The sequence below is a fragment of the Strix uralensis genome, chromosome 6, assembly GCF_047716275.1.
Source record: "Strix uralensis isolate ZFMK-TIS-50842 chromosome 6, bStrUra1, whole genome shotgun sequence".
NCBI classification, from domain to species: Eukaryota; Metazoa; Chordata; class Aves; order Strigiformes; family Strigidae; genus Strix; species Strix uralensis.
In genome coordinates, this window is record NC_133977.1 from 21,671,665 (window position 1) to 21,698,464 (window position 26,800).

General features: G+C 37.8%; 1 protein-coding gene across 2 annotated transcripts in view; it reads left to right on the forward strand.

Moving 5' to 3' along the window:
• Positions 1–26,800, forward strand: part of SP3 (Sp3 transcription factor) — a 37,163-nt gene that overhangs the window by 4,999 nt on the left and 5,364 nt on the right. The window contains exons 4-6 of one of the 2 annotated variants that reach the window (XM_074873194.1): positions 6,391–6,481; positions 6,587–7,753; positions 20,934–21,126. In XM_074873194.1, the coding sequence (XP_074729295.1) occupies positions 6,391–6,481; positions 6,587–7,753; positions 20,934–21,126 (1,451 nt within the window). Of the gene's footprint in view, positions 1–6,390; positions 7,754–20,933; positions 21,127–26,800 lie in introns of both variants that reach the window. The other variant, XM_074873193.1, reaches the window with a different exon arrangement.

Here is a 26,800-nt window from a genome sequence, read left to right on the forward strand (position 1 = left end):
GAAAAGTGGCAGGCTGGCTGAGAAAACTGTTGGTTCTGACAGCCACCAAAGAATGGGAGCTGTCAGAGGTGAATGCCCCCGTTGTGGTATGTAGCTGCTGCATCTAGTGTGCTGCAGGCTGCACTGATTCTTTAGTCTTAAAAAAAAGCAGGGGGGTATGATTTATTTGTGTTGTTGCTTACCAACAATATGTGGAAAACGTTTGGAGAGATTAATGATTAGCAATGTGGGGAAGATGAATATCATTTCTCTGCTGTACTCAAAGCATTTACTTGTATCTTTTACAAATAAAGGTTGGAGTGTTTTAAGACTGCTTTGGCATATCTTGAGCTTTAGAATTGAGTATCAATGCTTCACAGAACTTAATGAAAATCTGGAATTCCAGTTTATGCCTCAGAACATTAACCATCTGAGATGCAACTAGCTTAAGATCATCTTAGGTGGAAATAGTGCTGATAGGATAGAGAAATATGAAGGTGTTTTAAATTTCATGTTTTCCACTAGGCAAAAATATGGGTAAATCCCATGTGTCAGTTACCCATACTTCTCAGTTCTCTGGCCTATATGATGGTTTTGAGGAAGCTCAAAGTGATTCTGACACCCATTTTCTCCTTTATGGGTGATACTATAGGTTCCTGATGCTAAGTTTCTGGACGTGAACAGAGGTACCAGAAAGTGTTTAGCCACCATAGAAAAGTCTGCCTGGGGTTGTCTTGCTTCTCTCTGTTACATAATTTTACAAAACAGAGAAGTTTCAGGTAGAATATAGTGCCTAACAGTATGTTTCCCCTGATGCTGTCCAGAAGCTCATGTTTTAAAATGTTCTTTGATTTTCACATTCCAATTATGTCTTCCTAGTGTTGAATCAGAACCAAGTGTAGATGTTCTTTTACAGGTGCTTTAAGTATGTTCTTAAAAATGTTGTTTTATTTCTCTTTACAGTTTTAGAGAAAGTAAGAAAATACATGTTTTAAAACATTTCCATATTTAAAGACAGCATAAAACAAAAAGTTTTCTCTGATATTTAAACGTTAGTAAGAAGTGTGTAATAATTTATAAACAGTTGAGGCGGGTAAGGATCTCTGGAGATTCTCTGGTCCAACCTCCTTGCTCAAAGCACAATCAATGAGAGCAGGTTGTTCAGGACTGTGTTCTGTGGGTTTTGATTATCTCCAAGGATGGACACCACAGCCTGTTCCAGGGTTTGATCGCCCTTATGGTTTAAAAAAAAAAAAAAAAAGAAGTTTTTTTTCTTATGTTATGGGGAACAGAGTCAAAAGCCTGGCTGAAGTAGTGATAAATAATATCCCCTGCCTAACCCCATCTAACAATCAGTTGTCTCATCACAGAAGGTTGTCAGGTTACTTAATTAAGCGTCATTTCCCCTGACTGACTACTTCTGATCACCTTCTCTTCCCACCCCCCCAAGGTTATTTGAAGGTTATTTTAGTTTGTTTGTTTGGTTTTTTTTTTTTTCAAGGTTATTTGCTGCATTGCCTTCCCAAAAATCAGGTTGAGGCTGACTAGTCCCAGGTCCTCTGTCTTGCTGCTCTTCATGATTTGGTAGAGCCTTCAGCACCCAAGTTGGTGAAGGCATTAGGGAAATGAACCATTTCACCCAAACTTCTATGCAAAATTCTAGTTTGGCATGCAGTTATATGGAGATTAATACACATCTATAGATTAATAATTAATTAAAAAATGAAGTTACATACAATCTAGTTAAAAATGCCTCCTTGTTGCCATATCTCATTTGTTAATACAGGAGCCTTTTTGTTTCTACTAATGTCAGGGACATTTTATTGTCTTAATTTAGACAAGTTCTGAATTTCTGCTGATTAAAAACAATCTGTTAAAGTTCTGGATCCAGTTGTTCATCTCAAGCAAGAAGATTTAGATGTTCCTTACAATTAAATGTTAGATATGTTTCACCAGATTGGAATTGTCTTTTAAAGTAACATTATAAGCAGCCCCAGATAATATGTTTTCCCTGAAACATTCTTTGATTCTCTAAATGTTTGATTTGGGCAAATGTATTTCTCTGAATTGAGTGGCTTCATTGGCAGAGGGCTGAAACATGCAACAGAATTAATTTGACTTAACAAGCAGCTTTGTGTCAGCTGAACCACAGTGACTGATGTTGAATGTGTTTTTAACCTATGGCAAATACAAGATATAATGTATTAGCTCATACCTTAATGAAAGAGTTGAAGCAAGTGCATTTTATCTTGTATTTGTAATGACCTAAGAATGCACAGATAGTTTACTGTAGCTTGGTAAACACATGGTATTAAACTCATGCATTAGAGCCCTAACTCTTTCATAAAACAACAATTTGGATGAGGCAGTGGCCAATCTTCTTCATTAGGTATGTGATTTTTAAATGTTTAGGAGCTCGTGACTCATTATCTGTCCACCTCTGCTTGTTTTGCTGATGCTTTTGCTCCAGGACTAAATGGGGCAAAAGTGACTTTCTGAAAAGTGCAGCAAAAAGCAGTCCACAATAGACCGGCACAGATAAACGTTTGGTAGTTCTTTAGCAGCAAAATACAGATGGCTAATGACATGTGTCCGGTTGATCACATTTGACATGTTGAAATGCAGGTGCCTACAACATACACCAGCTCTTACAGGGATGTTTCTCTCCTTTCCAATTTTACTTTGGTGAACGATGTGGGTTTTCTTTAAAACCGAAGTCCCATCCCTCAACATGGTTTAGATCACTTTTTAAAGGTATTTTACCTTCTGTATGTGTTTTCTTATCTCCTTCCACATTTGACTCAATGTTGCTTTAATTTTCTCTAAACAAATTGAACAAGACAATGACTAGATTTTTATTTATCATGACCCCTTATTCTTCAGGGATGAGAATATTGACTCAGATCTCTTTATTTTACCTGCTGGAAATTATATGAGGCTTCTTAAAGAATCAAAAGATAGGCTGAACAGCAGTTGTTGCTTCCACTCCTTGGTGGTACTTAACCCTTCAGGTGGATGTTATCATTTGATTTTAATTCTTCCCATGCCTTGTGCCAGCTACTTTTTGCTCTGTTCCTGTCTCTCTTGTTTCCTGATCCTGCTTCCAGTGAATTCCCCGTTGCTTCCTGTTCTCTCCTCCTTGGCTGAGTACTGCTAATGCTGAACTTTCCTCAGATCTTTGTCCCTTTCTCTTGACACAGAGCCTTTGGATTGCAACTGTCCAGCCTTCTCTTAAAGGAGCAGCTTCCAAATAACTGCTGTCTGAGTATAAGTTGATAAGGAAAAGAACTGTTGCTTTATCTGTACCCTCTAAGTATTTTTCATGGATGGCTGAGAGACAGCAAACAAACTTTGGTCTGTTAGGGCTGCTCTGTAAAGATCAGTGAGTGAGTGAGCTGTAGATGTTGCTGCGCATACATCAGTGGTAGAACTTTGCGTTACTACAACAATGCTTAATTGCTTGAGGATGCGGTGAAAGGTTACTACTCTTTTTAGTAGGAAAAGAAGTCCAAGAAATGTCTTACTAGCTCAGCAGACTTTGAGAAAGGGTGTAACAGTCATGCTTGTTATGACAGGTTGGTGGTGACCAGTTGAGGTTAGAGATCATCCTCAAATTCTCTTTACTATATAGGCTTTTTTCATGCTTTAATACGAGTAATTTTGATAGCTGCCAGATAGCTTCTTGAAAGCCTCACCCTCTTTTTGCCCCTCCCTCCTCATGATTCATCTGGTAGTGTCTGATACAGCCAGCTGCGACAGCAACATGTGAACAGGCATTTCATGTACTATGTGCAGCAATAGCTTCATATCCATGTGCATGAACTTCTCCATGGACTGACAAGTGCATCTACTAAAAGTCTGTCTCTATGGAGCTAAAACCCCTACAGAGCAGGATTTGAGGGGAGATTTCGCTAGATATGAAAAGGTGAGGAAAGATGTGTGCCCAGCATGAAAAGGGCAAAGGCCATTGAATGGCGATACAGAAATCAACATATGTTTGGGGAGGAGAATAATAATGGAGGTCATTTCCATATCATGAAGGAGACAGGTTTCCTCTGAACGATTTCTGTGGAGTTAACTCATGTATTACTTATGAGTAGACACAGACATACTATTGTGTATTAGGTCAGTCGAGTTATAGCCTAAACATTCAACATCTGCTTGTATATAGTCTTAAATCAGTGAGAAATTATATCAGACTGGTAATGGTTCTCATTACTTTTTCTTTCCCTCTTGTTCTAACAGATACTATCAGCACATTTTATTATACATTTATTTTATAATGACACACATTAAACATATAGCAACCATATTTTTGCTTTTGGTATTTTCTGAATGATGTTTACCTATGACTTTTATGGGTCTTTTGATACTTTATAAACAAGTATTTATATACTAGTAAATTGAGTAGTTATGAACTTTCTTAGCAGCATTTCAGCAAACAGTACCTATATGTAAACAATATTAAACACAAGACTGTAAAGCTAATGTGATAGCAGAGGAAAATGGAATTTTTGCCTTTTTCTAGATAAGAGGGTGTGATATGGAATATTGCATAATTTTTTCTAATGTCATCAATCATTTAAATCCTTTAGTCTTTCAAGCTTATATGTTCTTTAAGTGAAAGGCTAATCAGTATAAGAGGAAAAGAAAATAATATAATGGAATTACCATTACTCCATTTTTCTCTTTCTGATCCTTGAAGCATTAAGGCCATAAAATTAGTTTTGTTCTGGTGATGCTGTATCTATTTACTAATAGACTACCTGAAAGATTATATATCTTTGAGGGCAAAAGAAGGCTAGCACTCTTTTTTTGTTCGCAATTATTATCTGTGCAACTCTTGAGATGAATTTAGAACCAAGATGTGTGTTTTCTTATTGGAAATGAAGCTTGCCAAGCACAGTAAAACTATTTTTTTCATAAGTACTCAGACTTAAATAGAATATTTTTCTTGTACATGTAAACATTTTAGTGTTGCAGCTTGGAATAGGATAAGAAAGTGAAACTAGCAAAGTCCCAGCCTACACTGTGGACTAAATTCACTCGGATGCATGTCACAGGATTCATTCAGGCTGGCTAAGTCTCAATGCCATGTTAGAGTAAGCTGTGTGCTGTATTTTGCATATCCAGGTTTTATTCTAAAGGAAATCAGAACGCAGCGTCAGAAGGAAGCTGTGTGATATGCTTCGGTAACTTCCCTACCAGGAGCAGTCACAGGATCAGTGCAGAATGACAAACTAGAGCTTTTCTTTCTATGTCCTGTGGAGTCTGCCAAAGAGACAAAATTTGTTCCACAGCTGAATGAGTTGTAAGACAAGTTACTTGTTGCTAAATATTAAGTTATTCCATTGGTTTACTGTAGTGCTGTAAAATAAGGAGAAACTTAACTACATCTTTTTAGTTTGATGGTTATTTACGATACCAAGTTGGTTGACTACACAAATCTGTGCTAAGCGTTGAAGGTTGTTAAATCTAATTCTTAATACTCTATTCTGAAAAAGCTTGCTTTGGTAAAGAAAGGTAAGTGCAATTTACCTTTTCTTTACTGAATAAGAAACAAAAGCATACTACATCAGTCCTTAGGTTCTTTAATCTTTAACCATCCGGGGGTCTGTTCTGAAACATTGACCTTTTCTATCATTCCAACTTAATGAAGATAGACTTATTTTTTTCCCCCCTAACGGATGTGTATGACTAATCCAACTGTGATTTCAGTGTAAAAGTCCTTAGTTTAGAGGCCTTATTCCGTAGTGAAACAGTAACTCATGTAAACTTATAAATACTAGGGCCTTGTATTATGTGTAACTTAAACTGAGGCTATCCAATTTTTCCATTGGCCCATTAGTTGTCACCCTAATACTCTCTGTACTGCTGAGAGTCACAACATGCACATCTATACCATATATAATTCAGAGTCAAAAGGCAGTGGAGCTCCAGGAGATACAGGTGACGCTGGCTTCACGGCAATTCCTCCACTTCTGTGTGATAGGTGCCAGGCTAGATAAAGAGTGTGGCTGAGTCCCAGGGTAACCTGGTGATGACAGCTCCAGCAGCCCCTGCCAGCTCCCTTCTTCCCACAGCCAGGGATTTGGATTACCCAGCAGCCCCCACACCAGAATAACCCTGCTGCTGGTCACCTGATGTAGCCATGACACAGGAGCTGCATTTGACCTGCTTGTGAGCAACATGCAGCTCACCACCCACAGGTTGGTTACCCTGACTTAGGTGTTAGCTCAGTACAAAATCTGTATTTCATAGTTCTAATCCAGTTGCTGTTGTTCATATGGGCTGCACTGCATGTTTTCCAGTAGTGTATCGATATCTAGTGTTAAATTGCATGACTATTCTAGCATATAGCCTGTACGTCTCTTGTTTTAATTTTGTCTTTTCTTTCTTCTTTTTATTCAGACAGGGGATTTGGCTTCTGTGCAATTAACAGGAACTCCAAATAGATGGGAGGTCTTGTCTGCAGCTCCTGCCACTATAAAGGATGAAGCTGGTAATATAGTACAGATTCCAGGTGCTGCCACAGTAACTTCAAGTGGGCAGTATGTCCTTCCTATTCAGAGTTTGCAAAATCAACAAATCTTTTCTGTTGCACCAGGATCAGATTCGTCGAATGGTACAGTGTCTAACGTACAATACCAAGTAATACCCCAGATCCAGACAGCGGATGGTCAGCAGGTTCAACTTGGCTTTGCAGCCTCTTCTGATAATAGCAGTATAAATCAAGAAACTGGTCAAATTCAGATCATTCCTGGCTCTAATCAAACCATCATTGCCTCTGGAACACCTTCAGCTAATATTCAGAATATCTTATCGCAGTCTGGTCAAGTCCAGGTTCAGGGAGTTGCAATCGGTGGTTCGTCTTTCCCTGGCCAAGCACAAGTAGTTGCTAACGTCCCTCTTGGACTGCCAGGGAATATTACTTTTGTACCCATCAATAGTGTTGATCTAGATTCTCTGGGACTTGGCAGTGGTTCTCAAACCATGACAGCCGGCATTAATGCAGATGGGCACTTGATAAATACTGGACAGGCCATGGATAGTTCAGATACTTCTGAAAGGACTGGTGAGCAAGTTTCTCCTGAAATTACAGAAACCGCCACTGATAATGACTTATTTGTGCCAACATCATCTTCATCACAATTGCCCGTTACCATAGACAGTTCAAGTATATTGGAACAAAATGCAAACAACTTGACCACAACTAGTGGTCAAGTTCATAGTTCTGATCTTCAGGGAAATTACATCCAGACATCAGTCTCTGATGACACGCAGGCTCAGAATATTCAGGTCTCCACAGCACAGCCAATTGTACAACACATACAGCTTCAAGATTCTCAGCAGCCAACCAGTCAAGCCCAGATTGTACAAGGTATTGCGCAACAGACAATCCACGGTGTGCAGGCAAGTCAAAGTATATCTCAACAGGCTCTTCAAAATCTTCAACTGCAGCTGAATCCTGGAACTTTTTTAATTCAGGCACAAACAGTGACCCCTTCTGGGCAGATAACCTGGCAGACATTTCAAGTGCAAGGAGTTCAGAACTTGCAGAACTTGCAAATTCAGAATGCACCTGGTCAACAAATAACTCTAACCCCTGTGCAGACTCTCACTCTTGGTCAAGTTGCAGCAGGTGGGGCGTTGACGTCAACTCCAGTTAGTCTAAGCACTGCTCAATTGCCAAATCTACAGACAGTTACAGTAAACTCTATAGATTCTGCTGGTATTCAGCTGCATCAAGGAGAAAATGCTGGCAGTCCTGCAGGTATTTATTTTACTCTTTTTGCAGAAAATTGTTTTTATTATTGCATGTGGTTGGTTTAAATGGTGATAATCATAACATTATTGTCTTGCTGTGGAAGCCTACAAAATACAGTGGATTAAACATAGTGATGATAGATTTTATTTGAAACTACTCTCCATTGGAAACTGTAGTAATGGTGGAACATAGTCCCACACTTCTTTTGGTATAAGCTCTTGTAACTCGCAACTGGTCATATTAGTTAAAAGCACTTCTACTACAATGTTTATCGGTGCTTGTATGTTTTACCACACAGAAGATCTGCATACTAAATTGAGAGGGGGGAAATCTGACTGTCAGCTACCACTCTTCTAAGGCAGCAATATCATTAGCATACCCCATTCTTCCCAGTCCTGAATAGATGACGTTTTCATGGAAAATCCAAGTATTTCTGTTGATACTTTTTTTTTTTCCCCCTAAGAATTTTCAGACCCCCTGAGGTGCTGTTATTCATCCGCTGTTTTGTTAAATTAGTTTCCTGCTGATTTAATATCAGTGTAACTACAATGTACAAAACTCATGTAAGCAGAAGTGAAACAAGCATGTAAATATCAAAATGGAGGTTGTGCATAAGAACGTATGTGAATTTCCAGTACTACTTGTTTGCATTATGTTTCGGAATGTACAATTGTTAATGATAAACTTCACAGTGTGTTTTATCCCTGTAAGCAGAGAAAAGAGGTTGTTTTCTTAAAATAGGTGTTTCTTAATGTGAGATAAAGTAAACATGCCTGCTTATTTTTGGTAAATTTGATACAGTGCATTCTGAATTTCAGGCATAGCTACCTAAAAGAAAGAGATGATTGAGGTTCAATGTATTTTGCTGTACCAGAAGCCATTTAATCTCATCTTTGCGGGGTTGTGCCCTGGCTAGTTACGAGGGGCAGAGTAAGCAGTAGATGTAATCTGGGAGGGAACTGTTGCGCTAAGTAGCTTGGGAATCACTGTTTTAGTATAATCATGTGATCCAAGGCTTTGGTTCATTAAGATACTGAAGCATAAATGTTTAAGTAAAACATAAATGTTTTGTATTGTATGCCTATTTAAGCATGTGAGAAGACTGCAATGTTAAGTGAAAAATGCCTGGAGAAGCTGCTGAATTGGGATTGTTTCAAAAGCCTACTGATCATAATACCTATATAGATATTGATATGACTGGTATATTCTAGTCAGGAAGCTTGCTTTCCCTTCGGAATCTAAAATCTCAATTAAAAATAATAAGCTGGGATTTTATTTTTTTTTTTAGTTCATTTTGTTTTGGAAGTGACTTCTATATTATGGACTGATCAGAGCAAAGTTACCCAGACCTAGATAAGCCTGCTCTTCATTGGCTTGTAACAACAGCACCAAACAGATGAGTGTGCTGGTCACAGCATTTGCTATGTTGAATAATCTTGATTCTTAAATTTTCTATTTCCAGTGACCGCCGAAAGTCTTGGCTTGTCTCCATCACACCTGGTTACCTATGAGGACATGGGGTATAGATATCAGTCACAAAAAGCATGTACTGTGCACGATAGTACAGCTAAACTGAGATGTCAGAATCTAACTCTTGGAAAAGGGCCCTGTGGCTAATATGAAATATAAAGAGGATAAGAACTTCTTTATTTCTGAGATTTATATTTGGTATAGGATGATGTTGCTAATGTTACTGCTTGTGGAGTAACATAGCAGAAACTTGAGAAGAAAGATGAAAAGGAGAGAGGAACCAAAAGAAAAGATGCATGAAAAAGAAGTTGAGCCTGCTGCGTGTATTAGTTTGTCTATTGACAGTCCTTGAGAGTGTTTTAATGGTGGTTCATAATAAAATGCAAGGGAGTTCCATCAAGCATTCCTTAACTGTATTTTCCTGTGAGAAATTTCACATGGGAAGGGAGTAAATGGGATATATGAAATGTGATTAAATAGGCAGAAGCAGTAGATGAATAGCAGAAACTATTGCCTGAAATGAATAGCTATAAACACCTGGTTATATGGGAGATAGGGTGGAGATTTATAGTGACATTTTTCCTACTTGTCTAGGAATAGTAAATGGACTGGAAGGTATTAAAACTGCCATCCCCTAAATTTGGGGGGAATTTAATTGGTCCCTCCTTTATGTTACAAGAAACTCACTTTTCCAAAGTAATGATCAATGTGAAACTGCTTCTAACTAACAGAATCAGACTGAATTACCTTGATTGACCTTCAGTGTCTTTTCCATATGCATCTGGTATTTTGTCTATATTGAAGTTGTATGAGATCATCTTTTTCAGTGATGTTCCTCCCCTTCTTATTTATAACCCCTTACAATATGTTATGGCACCCTTTCTTCAGGTTGGAGAATAAATATGCAATTAGAAGCAGATAATGAAATTACAAAAAAAAATTTGCAGTCAAAAATATATTGCTCTTCTGATCTGCAAATGAGAAAAAATGTTTCAGTTTTAAACTGAAAGAGCAAGGTATGTAGAAGGGATAGCAGAATGAGAGAAGTTAAAGCTAAAGGGTGAGAGGCTACTTGATTTCTCTTTTCTGCAAACTACCAACAAGCTTTGAAGCAAGATAAGAAGCGTTTCCTTTTATTTTCTTCCCCCAGCCTGGATAATGCACTTCCTTGCATAACAAATACAGTTGGACTGTATTTTCTGTTCTCATTTAGGAAAAGTTTTTTTCTACCTGAGGCAAAAATAAAAAGAACATATTCCTAGTCTTGGGTCACAGGTGGTTGGTAATTATCTGAAGTCCAGATAACATAGATTGCTCCTGTTATTGGTGTAGCTGTGGAAAACTCTGGGTTAGGTTTTAGATTTTGGTAGCTACAACCCATTGTGTGAGAGGTGTCCTTCTAAGCCTCTCTTCCCAGGTAAGCAACAGAGGACGTCTTTACTGTTCTTATGAGTGTGTAAGAGGAACAAATGTCTCTACCTAGGTCCTACATTTTCTTTACATAATGGAAAGTCATCACAACGCTAATACAAAGCTAATAGCTCTTGTCCAGTAAATGTTGCTTCTACCAAAATGTCCACTTTACCAGGTGTACATACACAGAGGCTTCCATTGCACTGAATTTGTTCTAAAAAGTCTTGGCTGAGTCTGTTTTATCTTTGAATGTTTATTAGAACTCATATTCCTCCTCATTGTGCTTGATGTTGTCTTGCATTGGAGAAGGGAAGGGTATTGTTTAGTCAAAGCTGAAACTTTCTTCAGCATTGCTTTTCAAAACAAAAAGGTGCATCAAATAGTATCTATGTGTTAAACACTGGCAAAGAGAGATCTTTCTCACCTGTGTTCTGGCTTCAGTCTTCTGGTCTTGAGAAGAAGTTAAAGCTGAGAAAGCTCTCTAGTAGTCTACTCCTTTTGTTGGCAGTTTGTAATAAAATACTGCGTTGTGTGTAACAAAAAGAGACATTATGTGCACATTTCACATTACTCTTTAGCAACCCATGTGTTCAAGAAAGGTATTTTATTTTTATTAGCATGTTTATAGATTTCTTCTTCAAACACTTCATATAAAGTAGCATTCCTTTTGGAAAAACGCAGGGTACTGAAATGTGCCAACTTGATTTTCATGTTTCTAATCCTGTAAGTTTTGTCAGTTTGAAAGAATTTTTAAGTTACTGGATTTAAATATTTTTTTCCCTAAAGCCATTGTCCAGAGAAAGGAGGCTTAACAGTGTCACTCAATATCTAACTGTAATAGTGTCTCAACTAATTTATTAATGTACTGAATCAATGTTTTGGAGTGGCCATTTCCTGAAAAAAGGCAATTTTACCAGGTCTTATCTAGGTTGCTTAACTCTTTATAAGATGCTGGATGCATTTTTTTTGATACCTGTCTTGACTGTTCCAGTAGCATCTGAAGAAACTAGCGAGTGACCTGAAAGAAAGTATTATTGGCTTGAGAGGGGACTTTGCTGCTTATCAACCCAAACACACTCAGCTGGAAGATTCATTTATTTAAAAATAAAAAAAACCTGCAAACAGTTTTCCAGGTTGTTCTACAGCTAGAAAGAAGTCAAAAGGGATTCCTTTCAAGAGTTCACTCAAAGTGTCACTGCAAAACTGAGGTCTTCATTTCTACATCTTTCTTCCCAGCTCCTCCTCTGCGGGAGTATACACAGCTACTTCATGGACTCATCTGCCTGCTGCCACTGAAGCTTACAGTCATGCCTGTTGATCAACTTACACCAGTTGATAGAGTGGGGGTGGTTGGCTATTTGTGGTGGGGACTTCATTCCATTCCTGCCAGAACCTGAAGTCTCTGTCATGCTGAAGTAATTTAGCTATTCTAAATTTGGCCAAAAATTGGCTGACAATTTTCAAGGTAAATAGTTGCCCAAGTGACAATTCATCTTTCATCTGCTGGTAACTTGTGAGGCTTTGGTCTAACATCTATTAAGTAAAACAGTCTAAACCCCCAAACAAACAAAATTAAAAATGGAGTATTTACAGTTTTACTTGCAGGGATGGTTGTTTCAGTGTTTTAATCCTTCTGGTGAAGTAGTGTAGAATGCTACTTAAAGCATAGCTTTCTTCTGGCATCTAGAACTTTATAAAAAGTTTTGGCTGGTTTTCAGTATTACACAACTTAGTTTTTTCTCTCTTTTTAAGTTCCAGTTTTTAACCTTATTAATTTTACTTACAGTTATGCAGTTTCTCCTTCTAAGGCATTCTTTATACCAAGCTTTTGAGAGGAGGGCACAAAGTTGTTATGAAATTGAATCTGATTATTAAACAAGTCTTATGAAATGCATGAAGTAAACTGAAGCAATGATGTTAAGTAAATATTTTCATCTGACAACATCTGTTTTGGGCTATCCCATTTACATTTGAGGCATTTAGTTTGCATGTTGTAAAATCAAAATAGTTAAAACCAACTCCCTCACTGTTTTATTTTTGATATGAAAAATTGAATTGGAAACTGACAAATTTCAGTCAGTGCAGGAATTAGAGCTATTTATGTACCAATCTTGTGTAAATAGTTTGCTTTCAGCATGCTTAAATTACATTCCTTATTTTCTCATCATTTTCAAAGGAAATTAATAAATTGTGGAAGAATTAGACTATCGAGCTTGTATGTATTTCACAATCTTGATTATGACAGTATTAGTAGATGATCTCACTTCAAGTGTAAGAAAGTTTGCATAACTTTAGTCTGATTATTTTTTTTAATGCAGTATCTACTGCTGTGGAATAGAATTGCATTTTTTCTTCAAATTCTTGAAAAGATTGAATTGTTGCATGATTCCTCTGTGTCTGTACTTCATGTGCTTTTCTTTGAAAAAAGCTCAGTCTAATTCATTTTCTTACAGCCCATGGTGGTGAGGTGAAGCTTTGTTGTATGTATGTTACTTGTAAGTGAATATTCTGTCATGTATGCTGAGTGTCTGGTGATGCAACTTAGATTCTCAAGGTTAAGGAGGTTAGCCTGAGTTATCTTAGGCTCAGATATCCTCAGGATGTTCACAAAAGAATGTATTACCCAGTTTCAGGTACTCATTCCTTTTTTCATTTTTCAAATATCCTTCTTACAAGATACTCCTGAAGCAAAAGAACTCTTACACCTGTGGGGATGTATGGCAAGTATCCATGAAGTGAAAGAAGCAAGGGATTTTATTTCCAGTACTGCTTCAACTTAAAAAGAAGGCTGGAAACTCATCTTCTGTCTTTTTGCAGCCTCAGCACTTTAGGTCCATTGTTTCAGGTTCTGTGCAATTGTCTTGCCTTTTGAACCTTCTGGCAGGTTCTTTGGTTCTGATCTCTCAAGCTAACTTGTCAGTGCATCTGGCTCATAAAAAGCATCTGAAGTTTTTACCAAGGACAACGCCAGTCTTTTCGTAATGCCAGGAATGCTCACCAGGATCCTAGTTGTGATTGCTCTCTTGAAGATAAGGCTCTGTTGTAGATGGGTTGTCTTTCACTGCTTGTAGAAGACACGTTTTTTCAAAAGGTACTAATTTTTTTAAGGACAAAAGGGGGGAAGAATACACATTGTCAGTGGCATGTCCTCATTATTTGTCATACAGAGATGATATATAAATTTCATGCCAATTTTTATTCTGTGTATTCCACATGTTTTGTACTTTATTTTTCTTAATCAAAATTGTTTAGTGTATCCTAATAAGTCACTTGCTGTGCAGAACTCTCAAGTATATTATATCAACAATGGTGTCATCGCTGATTTTAGAAAAACCCAAACTTTTGAATCTAATTGTTCCCATAATCCCATTTTGACTGGCATTAATTCTTTCCCTATTTCTTTGAGTCTTTGTTTACCCTTTATCAGTATTATCACAGTGCTCGCTTTTTTCTAACCCACTAGAGCATTCACATGGTCAAAGGCTTGCAGCATTAAAACTGCAGAGAGCTCTTCAGCCATCTCTTAAAGTTATTGAATGAAAATTATCCTACTCTGTTGATTTATTAAGTGTTTATTTCAGTAGCTGTTTCTACATCTTCCTGACTTACTGTCAGTGGGAAGCTTTTCATTCTCATCTAGTGATAGGACCATTATTTGGCTTTTACCAAAATACAGAACAGAAACACTTATTGAACAGCTCTGCCTTCCTGAATTACTGCTGACAATTCTGTTGTTTGACCCTAGCAGCAGTCTAATACTCTTTCATGTAGGAATACTTAACCCTGCTGGTCACAGAATTCTCTGTGTCCTCCTGCTTTCCTTACCTATTTCTGCAGTTCCTGGCTTCTTTTATATTGAGCATGATCAACTCGTCTTCCCCCTTTCTAGTTATCCCCTCTTATATTTTCAACTATGGGAAAAAAGGAAAAAATAAGGGCATGCTGCGGCAGGCATTACTGTCCATAAGAATCCAAAATCTTGAGAATCTGTAGACAACACATCTTGAAGAACTGCAGTTATTTTAGGGTAAGTAACTGTTCTTTGATGCATAATATGTGTTGTGCTAGCACTGGCTTAAGTACTTTTGTGATTCAAATCTTTAAATAATCGGCTTAGAATAATGCATAGGATCACTTGGAAATACAGTATGTGTCATTTCTTGTCAGAAAAAATTTATAGCTCTATTTTTAATCGTTTTGCTGGTACTGCTTAAATGTTCAGTATTGTGAGGTCCTGCTCTTAGTCTTGTACATAACAGTTTTCTTTAGAAACTTAAAATCTGATTTAAAGCTACTGGAACGAGATGACAGTCTTTCTTCTGAGTTGAGGTTCACAGGTATTTCAGGATGACATTCTCTAGTGTATCTTCAGTTGCCTTGTAATTTATTACAAAATAAAAATGCTTAAATTCACTCTTAAGTTTTGGGGGGCAAATCAGAGTAGAAATCATTAACCTTGTTGAGTTTCCAGTCTGCAAGATTTGCACAGCTGGCCAACTAGTAAGGAGAGTTTAATTTAGATAGATTAGTTTAGGAAGCTTAGTTTAGATGGGAATGAACAAAGTGTCTAAGAAATTTGAACATCTTTATTAAAGCTTCCTCACATCCCGAGATCAAGGCAAGATGAATCAAGATGCTGAGGGAATGTGGGTTGCACTGTATAGAAAACTGAAAACAAAATTAGCAAGAGAAGATGGAAAAGAGATGGGAATTCACATCTGTTTTCTGGGATGGCCTGGGAAGAGAAGCATCTATTTGGAAAAATAAATTAATAAGCATGACTGATTACAAGACACTAAAACTGCAGACAGTCAATTTGTGATGCTGTGAGGAAATTGGTGTGAAGGTATGTGCAGTGCTGCTGCAAATCTGTTTTCACTTGAAAAGACCGTATTTCTGCTTTTCAGATGAGGAACTAGTAAAGCTTAGCTGAGTAAAAAAGGCAGGGTGGCTTTCAGCATCTAGGAAAAGCAGCTAAACTAGAAGCCTGTGATTTGGAGACAGTTACAGGTAATGCTGAGAGTGCCTTTAAGTGACATTCTGCGGAGGCAGATACATAAAAAAATGGAAGTGGTGGCATAGTCCTAAAATGAAGCATTTTTGCACTGCATCCTCCTCCCTTCTGAGTTTATCCCTGTTTCTGTGGCTGTTGGGTAAACTAAGAACATTTTTCATAGATGAAGAATTCAGCCTTTTCTCAAAGTTCTGGTTGAAACAGACCAAGATAGAATGTGAAGCTTAACTGATGCATTCATCTCATACATGGTGAAGTAGGTGAATGACCTGGCTGTATCAATGGGCAGCAATAATTCTCTGTGCACTAGATTATAGTTGAAATGTACTCAAGAGTAGTTCAAGCTGGATTTACATCTGCATAGTTTCATCCTGACAGTTTAGTTACTCTTCTCTGAAGCGCTTTAAACAAATCTCTTAGTTATTGTTTTTATTTGCTAAATAAACTTGTTCCGTATTGTAGCCAGCTCTGGGCTTTCTGTGACTCTGAAATACTGCCTTTGGAACAAAATTGTACACCAAGATCCATTTCCATTCTTTAGAGGAAAGCCAAGTCTAAACCAAATCTAGCTCACTAGATACCAAGAAGAACTTGGAACAGAATATATGGTTTTCAGAATCTGTAAGCGGTTTGAAACAGTATCTTTGCCTGAATTTCCCCTTCATACTTACCTAGTACTAGGTCTTGAACTTAATTAAGAAGTAAGGGCATATAGAAATTTGAAAGCATGGAAACAAAATAGTAGTAAAGAAAATGTAACCTTCATTTAGCCTGTGTTTAATTGGTAGAAAACAAAAGTTGCCTCAAATTTACCAGTGTTTGCCTCAGCTTGTCATGACTTCAGGGATTATGTAAATTTCTTTTAGGCCCAATTTTTTGCAGAGTATGTGTAAAACCTAGTATTCTGTCAGTTGAGACTGAATTGGAACGGAGCATGTCCAGAAGAACACCAAGGAAGAAATGCAGAGTTGTTGCTATCTACATGAATTTGCATTATCTCCAGTTCGACTGTATTGGAGAAGACTTATCTTTTGCTCTTCTCCATGGTTTATCCCTTCTACTCCTTCATTTTCTTACTGTTGTCTAAATTACAGTGGCACCTCCTCCTCCCTCCGGAAATAGTGATGGAATTTCCCCTCATCTCTTGCAATAATGTAAAACCTACTTGGAAGGCAACAGACTCAGTGGTTCTAAGGACCTTATTAGTGCAATCAGATTCACTACAGGATTTTGTACAATCCACTCTGCTATTCTGCATCCTGGAAAGGCTAGATAAACACTTCATCTTTTGATATTTCTTTTAATTTTTATTGAAAGTATAATTTACATCTGGGGTTCTCAACCTTTCCTTCAGCATGGACCCCCTTTAAATACCTTTTGTGGCTGCGGACCACCAAGATTTAATTCAAGATTTAAAGCACTAGACTTCATCAAATATTTATTTCAGTTTTCTCGTGAAGGGTCTTCAGATTTGGAGAAGGGAAATAAGTTAATCTGTTAATGCACAGACTCCTATTATATCTTTATTGCAATGATTCCATATGAATTTAAACACTCTTCTTGATCAAATGGCCCATTTTATGGTATTTTAACATGCTAATTCTGAATTCGATGCCAATTTTTACATTAAGATTTGATGAAAAGTTTTTATAATTCTTCTCACCTCCCCCCTTGTTTGTCTCTGTTCAGTCACCATATATTTTTGTTTACGGGTCCAGGATCACCACTTGGAGGAACAGACTTCAGCCCCATTGTGGCCATAAAGAGGGCTGTTGGGTTAAGAAAATGTCTTTAAGAGAAAATCCGCCTAGTTAAAGTGGGTCCCACCAGCCATACTAGCACTGAATATACTAGCATGTCAGGGCAGGCGGGGGGCAGTGGGAATGGGACGGACTTGAGTATGAGAGGAGCTTTGAGGGGAGGGGCCGTGGGAAAAGGAGGCACAGTGCTTGCCGTGGGCCAGATCAAATGTTTTCAGGCTGGACATTCCCTGTCCCTGCTTTAAGCCTTCACGGACCCTCTGTGATGACATCACGGCCCACCAGGGGTCTGCAGACCATAGGTTGAGAACCGCTGATCTACGTATTAAAAAGTTCTGTTTGTAAATTGTCAGTTTACACTGTACTTTTCTGTGTGCCTGGAGTAGAATATGGTCCATCCTTCTGAGGAATAGGTAAAGCAATAGGTATACTTTCTGCCTTATCAGGATAACCAGGAAGCATAGTACAAAATTAGAGAACTACTTTGACTTCACTTCAGTCTTGCACTTTTAAAAAATAATACTATAAACTATTGTATGTCTATGCAAATTCTTATTTTCTCCAGTATCCTCAACTCTTAGGATTGTTTTGTCTGTCCCTCTTTTTTTGTCCAAATAATTTTTCATTTATGTCTTCACCATTATAAAACTGTTATGAGCCTTTGTGCTGCTGCAATAATGGTGGTGACTGGGAGGAACTGGGAATAGAGAGGTACTGATGAAAAAGTGGAAGGAACTCATGATGAAAGTTTGCAAAGTGGAACAAACATTGCATGAGCTGAAGGTGGAAAGTCTTGGATACTGGTGTGCTGTATAGACATTCTGGACATGTTTCTTTTGTTAGGTGTGTATCTGTTATTAGAGTGTGACTTTGGGTTGTCAGTGTAACAGAAGAAATAAGATGTTATATGGAGTGTTTGACTTCAGTAGTGGAGTTGGATCTTGGGAGCACAGATCCATACCCTAATTTGATCCATTCACTTTTGCTAGGACATGTTGATACCTCTTTTGAAGTATGATGTGTATGCAGTGCTAACTGGATTCAGCTACTGACTTTACAAACTCACTGTATGCCAGTGTCTAATGTTAGTAAGATTATAATGAAATTATCTTCTTAATAGAGTGTTTTATTGACATTACTTCAATTCTTCTTTTAAATAAAACCAGAATTTAAACAGTGTACATTTTGTTGAGCATTTGATTGGCAAAAGAATTTTGAGTGTGCTGCATAACATATCCTGCCCGAAAGAACTGCTCGGAGGCTTGAATTGGCCTGCGCTGGCAACCTTGCCATTTGCTGTATTTAAATTCCTATTATGTGCCCTGTTGCGTAAGAGTAAATTAAGCTTTTGCCTTTTTCCAAAGTTGCTGTAAGTGAACGTATTAGTATACTTAATAGTATCCAATTTGAAAGATAATTCTATAAACTCTTTGTATGTTCTATAGTGTTTTAATCCTTGCTTATGTAAAATTAGTTTTATGTATAATATGTATGTACAAATTATTATGGATAATAAAATTATTTCGTAGGTGACTATCAGAAGATGACTTAATTTGGTAGGAAAGATAGTTTGGTGGCTAATGCAGAAGACTAAAAGTCACCTCAGAGGTTTTCTAGGTCTTCCTGTGAGAGATACTTGTTATGTTGCTGTCCAAAATTGTGAACAACTTAGTGAAGCTGAGTATGTAGGTGACTTTGGACAGATTTGCCACGGTAGTTCTGCTGGATGTTACCACATGTGTAAAGAGTCAGCAAAAGTGAGTGTGCTAGCTCCTGGATTCACACAGCTCAGAGCCTGTCATATTCAAGCAAACTTAATTTCTGGCATTGACTTTTGCAGCCAAACCAGATAAATATTCTAGACTTCCCTGTTTCTGACCTGGAATTCTCTTTGCAATGCAGTGGTTTCCTGGAGAATTATTTTAACTTTAATTACATCAGTGATGTAGTTGACGGCACAGTCCTGCAAATGGTTATACATGTGCAAGTAAAAGGAAGGCAAACTGTGGTGTTGGGAAAGGCTGGACTGAGACTTTATTAGCACCAAGCAAATTTTTGTGTGTAGCTACAGCCTTTGTCTCTAAATAGATGAATGCTGGAGTTGATTGAAAGGTCGACCAGGTAGCTATTATGCTTTACATGTTTTATCATTAATTTCTTTCCTGATCTCTACTGGGACGGGATACTGTTTATGATCTGTCCCAGCAAAGTTTTTCTTATGTTTTATCATGCAATCTGGCAGCTTTGTCTTCATTATACAGGTGATGGGTGATGCACTGGCTCCCAGAAAGGATTTAGAGTGGCCACAAGGTTTCAGTGTTTGAGTGGGGTTTGAGTTGAGGATAAAAATCTACATGATAACTGAGTTTGTTTTGCAGAGAAAGCAGTCTCTTAAATACATCCAGAAAGACACATACCTTTTAATTTGAAGCTTCATCAGAAGAAAATTAAACCATTGATAGTTTATTTATTAGTTTGTGCTAGTGGCTAATCATTTTCACTGAAAAAAATACAAAGTAAACTACTCTGCTGAACCAAAGAAGGGGCTGGGATTCAGCTTTCTAAAATGATCTGTAGAAACTGTCTTTTTGAAATCCAGATTTACAGACTTTCAGCTCATTGGGAATCCAGAATAGTGTCTGAGGGGAAAAATGTTCCTATTAAAATGTAACTTTGTTAAAATAGTTGTTGTTCTGCAGTGTACTGTGATGCTGTAATTAGTTCCTGGATTAGATTAAATGAATGCTCTGTAGGGAGAGGGTACACATACTTGCAAATGTGAGGATAATTTAAGAGGCTTTTTTGCATCCATGAAACTGCAAAGACCTATTTTGACTAGTACCTCATCAAAATGTTAAAGTGGTTTGTGTGTTGCTTACCGCTGTCTCATGCTGAGTAACCTTTTTCCCTAAATGTTTTCTTCTCTATGTATATGGGAAAGGCATATATTTGAGGTGAGAAGTGGAAAATAGAACAAAAGCATGAATTTTTTTGTTTTCCTTAGATATCTTGGTCTTTCTTAGGTCAAAACCTTTTATTTAATTGATTTCTTATATGACTTTATATATCACTGTGCATACTGAAAACTTCTGAAGATCATTGAGAAAGGCTGTTTCTATTACATGTCACACTAATTGAGAAATCCTGTGGAAACGTAAATGGCTACTCAGGATCACTTGAAACATGCGTTTACATTTTTTTTTCAACCTCTCTCCAACCTCTCGTTCCTCAGTTTTTCCCAAGTTTCAAGCAAGCAATATCCTGGTGACTGCATTCCCTACCAAGAACAGTTCAAACTGAAACTTTAATACTTTGTTATAGCTTGTCTTCAACTTTGAAATGTATAGTAAGATAAACTTTTAAAATACATTACAGGTTACAAGGGCACAGAAGCAATGTCAGTATGCACTAAAGGATGTTGACTTTTGACTGACATAGTGCTCTCAACAGTAAAAAGATTTGATCATTATGGTTTCCTTCTCTCTATTTAATGGGCTACTTATGGATCTGTGTTTGTTCTTTTCCTCAGATATTAGGATTAAAGAAGAGGAGCCTGATCCAGAAGAGTGGCAGCTCAGTGGTGATTCTACGCTGAATACCAATGATCTAACACATCTGAGAGTACAGGTAGTAGATGAGGAAGGGGACCAACCGCATCAAGAGGGAAAAAGACTGCGACGAGTAGCTTGCACATGTCCCAACTGCAAAGAAGGTGGTGGAAGGTATGTAATGTTCAGTGTCTTACAGTGCATGTAATGATGAAAACAAATAATGAGTGAGGAAAAAATGAGCCTTAGTTAACAGCAGTTGTCTTCAGTGAGAGAAAACTAGAGGCTTATGCAAAAGAGCTTATGCAATAAAGGACTGCCACCTTTATTTCTGGATTTGCAGATGGATGGGCAGATTATTCCATCCGCTCTGAGTTACTCCACTGAGATTAATTGGAAAAATCTGGAGTAAGATGCCACCTAGTACAAGTGAGTGGGATAGAACATTGCCCTAAATAATATGAAAATGAAATATTTTGGAATATGCACATCTGTGATTTGCTTCCTATCATATGTCAAGGACTTGATTAAATCCTGTGTTCCTACATTTCCTCACTGATTGAGCATTTTTTTTCCACAGTTGATTGCTTTAGAGCGTTATAAAAATACAGTTATCCTGGTTTTCTTATTCACTGTTTTCCTAAGAAAAACAAGTAATAACTCTAAATTCAAAATTTGAATTGACTGATTGTTTTCAGTCAAAGTTAGTGGAGATTTGGCTAACAAAATGGTACTAAGTTCCAATTCATATAAAACTTCAGGGCTGCACAGGAAGCCATGTTTTATTATTCTACATCTCATGAAAGTATTCTTCAGCTTTTTGTTATTATAAAGATTTTATTCTATTCCAAAACACTCATTTTAAACATCTCGATTATGAATATAAGAGCGGAAGTGGGGATAATGGGCCAGCTTTTACAAGTGAAAATATTTAGTTGTGTTTGTGCTTGACATAATTGTGCAGGGGCTTCTTTCCAGTGCACTAAAACTTGTCCATTTTGATAATAGCTTCTTCTGTAAAATGGAACTCTTTATTTATGTGAGAACTATAATGTAAATTACTGAGTTCTCTTTTTAAAGAACCTCTCAGTGTCCTATGGCTCTAAGAGTTCTAATAGTACCGACTGAGTATGTCTATTCTCAAGTCTCTTGTGGGTTTTTGCTGTATATTCTAGATACTTTCTTTGCAAGCATGGAGAGGTAATAGCTTAGGCAGCCATGCTGAGTAAATATTAAGTGTTTAAGACAAAGCCACTTTCATGTATTTACATCACAAATGAAGCTAGCGATAACTGCAGTTAAGGTTATATAGCATCTTTGTCCATCAGCTTCCTTTTGTTAAGTTCCTATGTGTAGTTCACTGAAACCTGGCACAGACATTTCTAAGTTCTTGGTGAACCTTGGCTCTGCCATGAAGATCTGTCCAAAGTACATCCTGGGTTGAGGTTTGCTTCAGTCTGGGAGAAAACTCTGAAAATGTGATTTGCACTGGCAGTACTCTTAGGAAACATAGAGATTTCACATTTTTCATCTTCCTTGTGCTCTATTCCAAACTACAGTGGCTTTAATTTAGAGACATATTTACTCTAAAATCCTCTTCCTCCTAAATGGAGTTGGTATAACACCAGACTTTAAAGTTGAAGCCCAGGAAAGAATCTTTGAGAGATGGTTTTGATGAAGTCTGGAGAAGGGTATAGTCTGACTGAAACTCGGATACAGGAATTTGGGAAGGAGTTGAGATAAGAGCTACGACAGAGTTGCTTGTTTAGTGCTGCAATTCTGAGTTTTGATTTGGTTTTCAACTCTGTGGATGTCTCATGGAGTTTTAGATAATAGGACATTTGTTTTTCTAAGTTTCTTCAGATAGCATTCACAAATCTTAAAATGACATTAAGGGTCCAAAATTGAAAACTTGAAAGTTCACAAATGCCAAAGTTAAGACATCCTGAGCAACTTTAATGTAATCCCTTGTACATATGCATTATCATTTGGTTTCTAATTACATGGCTACATACTATTCTTTTTCAAATGACCCCAGTGCTGTTCAGTGGATGGGATGGATGATGCACAGGGAATGAATCAGGGCTGTGCAATGATTGGCACCTGCTTCACTTATTGCAGAAATTGGAAGGCATTTAGGGAATGAGATACGGGACTGCAGCAACAGGGCTCTGAAGTTTTGGAGGTGTTTGTGTATCCACCCCACCTTTTCCACTGCAGAAGTACTGAGTTCATTCCTGTAAAGAAGTCGATTGAGCTGAATTGTGAACATCTACAGTACTCTAAGAAAATATGCTTCTGCTATATTGAACTTGACACCTCAAGCTGGTGGGTGTTTGACAATTTTGGCCTTAATCTCTTTCTACCTCATATTTGGATGTATGAAATGATTGTACTAGTTCAGTTCACTACACAGGAGTGTTGCAAGATGATGAAATCATTGTTTGTGAATTGCTTAGACACAGTGAGTGTTGTGAGTGCCCATGATGAGGAGAAAAAACCCTGGGGAAATGAATAATTCTGTATTTAAGATAGTACTTAAATAATATGTAACTAGTAAGACAAGAAAAGCATGTTAAATCAGTATGAAAAAGCTGAATAGCATTTCATTCAATGAATACTACCCCTCTATGCACTGGATGGGGTAGGAAAATGTAGTACATGGCTTCACATATGCAGACTTCATCGTAATTTCATCTTTCGTGTAGCCCTAGTTTTGGCATTTCTTGTCTCTTCTGTTTTCTGGGTGCAAAGGGGAGTTGAGCAGTTCTTTCCATTTTTTGTTGTTGGCTTTTGTTGGGTTTTTTTGACTCGATACAGAATTAGACTACATTGCAGTCTTCAAAGGATTTCTGTTTGTATCAGTCCTGTGAAGTAGGAAGCCACTATTATCTTTGCTTTACTTGGCAGGGGTGGAGGGTAGGAAAGGAAGAGGATGACGTATTAGATATGTAAATTAAAACCTTATAGCCTCAAGCTTTATATAGTAAAATGAGGGATAAACAAGTGGAGAGAGAGAGAGATACATCTCAAAGGATGACTCTGATCCCAAACAGACTGTATTAGGCTTCTAGTTAGGATGTCTGAAGTTAGGTGGAAAGTTCATCCTCCTCTCAGTTACATCTGGAGATTTCACCCTCCTCTCAATTACATCTGGAATTACATTGAGATGTAGCTACTACTGTCTGGATCTATAGAGGAACAGTGCTTCTGAGTACCACTTCAGGTACGTAACTCTAAAATACACATTTGTAAAATAACTAACAAGTGTATGTTTTATCCTTGAAATACTTGATGTTCCTCCTGGAAGGACTGCTGGACTGAAAGTCCAGTTTCTCAGTGGATGAAGGTGTCTCCTGCTGAAACCGTTGCATTCTGTGTGGTTACTGAGAAATGTGGTTTCCAATCTTTATAAAGCTAAAATGTACTATGAAAATAAATATTAATTGATTTGAAGACTCCAGTCAAGAAGTAGACCTGAGTCACATCCTTTTACTCAGTGATGATGGTTATTGGCCAGTGCAACAAGAAAGGCCTCTTAGCATGATGTGTTAGGGCATAGTGCCAGACTGTCACAGCTGCAAAGCGTCCAGATAGAATTTGGCTCCTATCCAGTTAGTTTAGAGCACACATGAAGCAAACGTGCAGATGCCTATATGAAGCTGTGTAGAATAAATACACTTAGTTACCTGTTCACAGCAGTCTTGCGGATTTCATTCTGTGAATCCCTAACTTGCCCCTCACTTTGAACGTCAGAGTCTGCTATGGAATTCTGTCACAAGTTAGGTGAGATGCTTAGAATTACATGTGCTACACCACCTATGCACAGTAAGCTGACCATGAGTTGAACCGTGGTTTCCTTCAGTCTAGGCTAAAGGTGGAATTAAGCAACTTCAAACAATTGATTTAGGAATTTTAAAATTATTCTAGGGGAATCTGATGTGATTTCATGTCATTTGTGTCATATCTGTGTACAGTATGAGGCAAAGTTACGAAATATTTGTACTGATAATATTGTGGAGGACAAGACTGTAGTATATTTGGAGAAGGTGTGAGGATGAAATACCAAATACAAAAAAATATTCTAGGTACAGAAATGTATTCTCAAGTGCAGAAATACATTTTAATAAGCATAAGCTGGGCACTTCTTAGGGTTACATGGAGTTGGACAGGCAATTAGACACAGGATAGTGGGATTCTGTGTAGAATTCTTTCAGTTACCAAGACTGTATAATGGAGAAGAGCCATGGGTGTTCCTTTGCCTTGCACCACAATTGCTGGATGCCTTGAGCCACCAAACAAGGGGACCTGAAGAAGAGCTGTCTAGAACTGAATCATTAGATGAAGATGAATGTAGAGCCTGAGAACTGTGGAACTGGTTGCACTAAGGCGAAAGGAGGAATACAGAAAATTTCTTCCTTGGAGTCTGGGTAGCTGGGTGTTTTGGGCTGATAGATGCATGGCACTGGAACTGTTACAGGTACAGTGAGTTTTGTCTGGTGACCTAGCTGTTTGCAAAGGCTGAGAAACTAGAAAAGGGGGCAATCTAAAGACATTTTGCTAAATGCCTTTGAGATTGGCTGAATGTTCAGAACTTGTGAATATCGAGCTATTGTGTATGTGGCATAATACAAAGTTAAATGACTGACAGTACAGTTAATTTTGTATTTTAATCTTGGCTTGAGGGAAGGCCATGGAAGAGTGTGAACCTGAGAGTTTAGATGTAGCAAAGGCTACCAAAAATGGACATTTCAGCTGAGGTAGGTGAGGTAGGGTTGTTAGGTGTTGGAATGGGCTGCCCAGGGAGGTGGTGGAGTCCCCATCCCTGGAGATGTTTAAGAGTTGGGTCGACATAGCGCTGAGGGATATGGTGTAGTTGAGAACTGTCAGTGTTAGGTTAATGGTTGGACTAGGTGATCTTCAAGGTCTTTTCCAACCCAGATGATTCTGTGATTCTGTAAAAAGGGCAATGTTTGTCCTGGTCCAAAGAAGTGATCTTCTTTTGGGACATTTGAAAAAGGAAAATTAAATCAGAAGTGTTCTTGCCGAGACTAGTAATGATGGAAGAGCTTAAGATATCAGGTCAGAATTTTTTGTATGAAATTTATAAACAAACTGGGTAAAACAGGCAAGTAGACTTTCTGTGAGGCTAAGGATTAAGGGGTGGCAATAAACCAAAAAAAATTAGACAAGCAAAATCTGTTCTGTCACCATACCCATAGGTTACTGCAGTCTCCTGCTATTTATCAAACACATATGATTAATGTATATGTCTCTTTATCCAGTTAAGTGAAGGTGGCCCATCCACCTGTGGCCAGATCAGGAATTGATCAGCAGAGTCGGTAACTGGTGGTGGTCTTTTACCGATACTATGACGCGTCATGATTGGTTGGGTGAAGAAATTCCCACTGTATTGTCATAGCCGGTAGTTAGCAACCTTAACCGTTAAAAGCCTTCTTGACATGCTACTTCTACTGCCATTGAATTTGTTCTGAAATCAAAACCTACATTGTCATGACAAATAATCAGTATGTAAAAGTGATAGTTTTTTCTTCTGAGATAAAATGACTAATGAAGCACTATGAAGATCGCTCTATATTGGGACTTCTTTGAAACATTTTCTAGGACTTAACTGGATTTTATCTCCTTACTTTTTCTGGACTGTCTGGAATGTTTTAGATGCATATGTGCTATGGTTGGAATTCCCTTTAGATGCTGTGAGTTTTTAGACTGAGTTAGTTTCTGTGCCTGTTGAGAAATGTTTGCTTCCAAGTGCTAGCTCCTTAAAGTGTATATACATTTTACCCTGAACCCTCATTAGATGTAAACCAGAATTGTTCTGAATGCA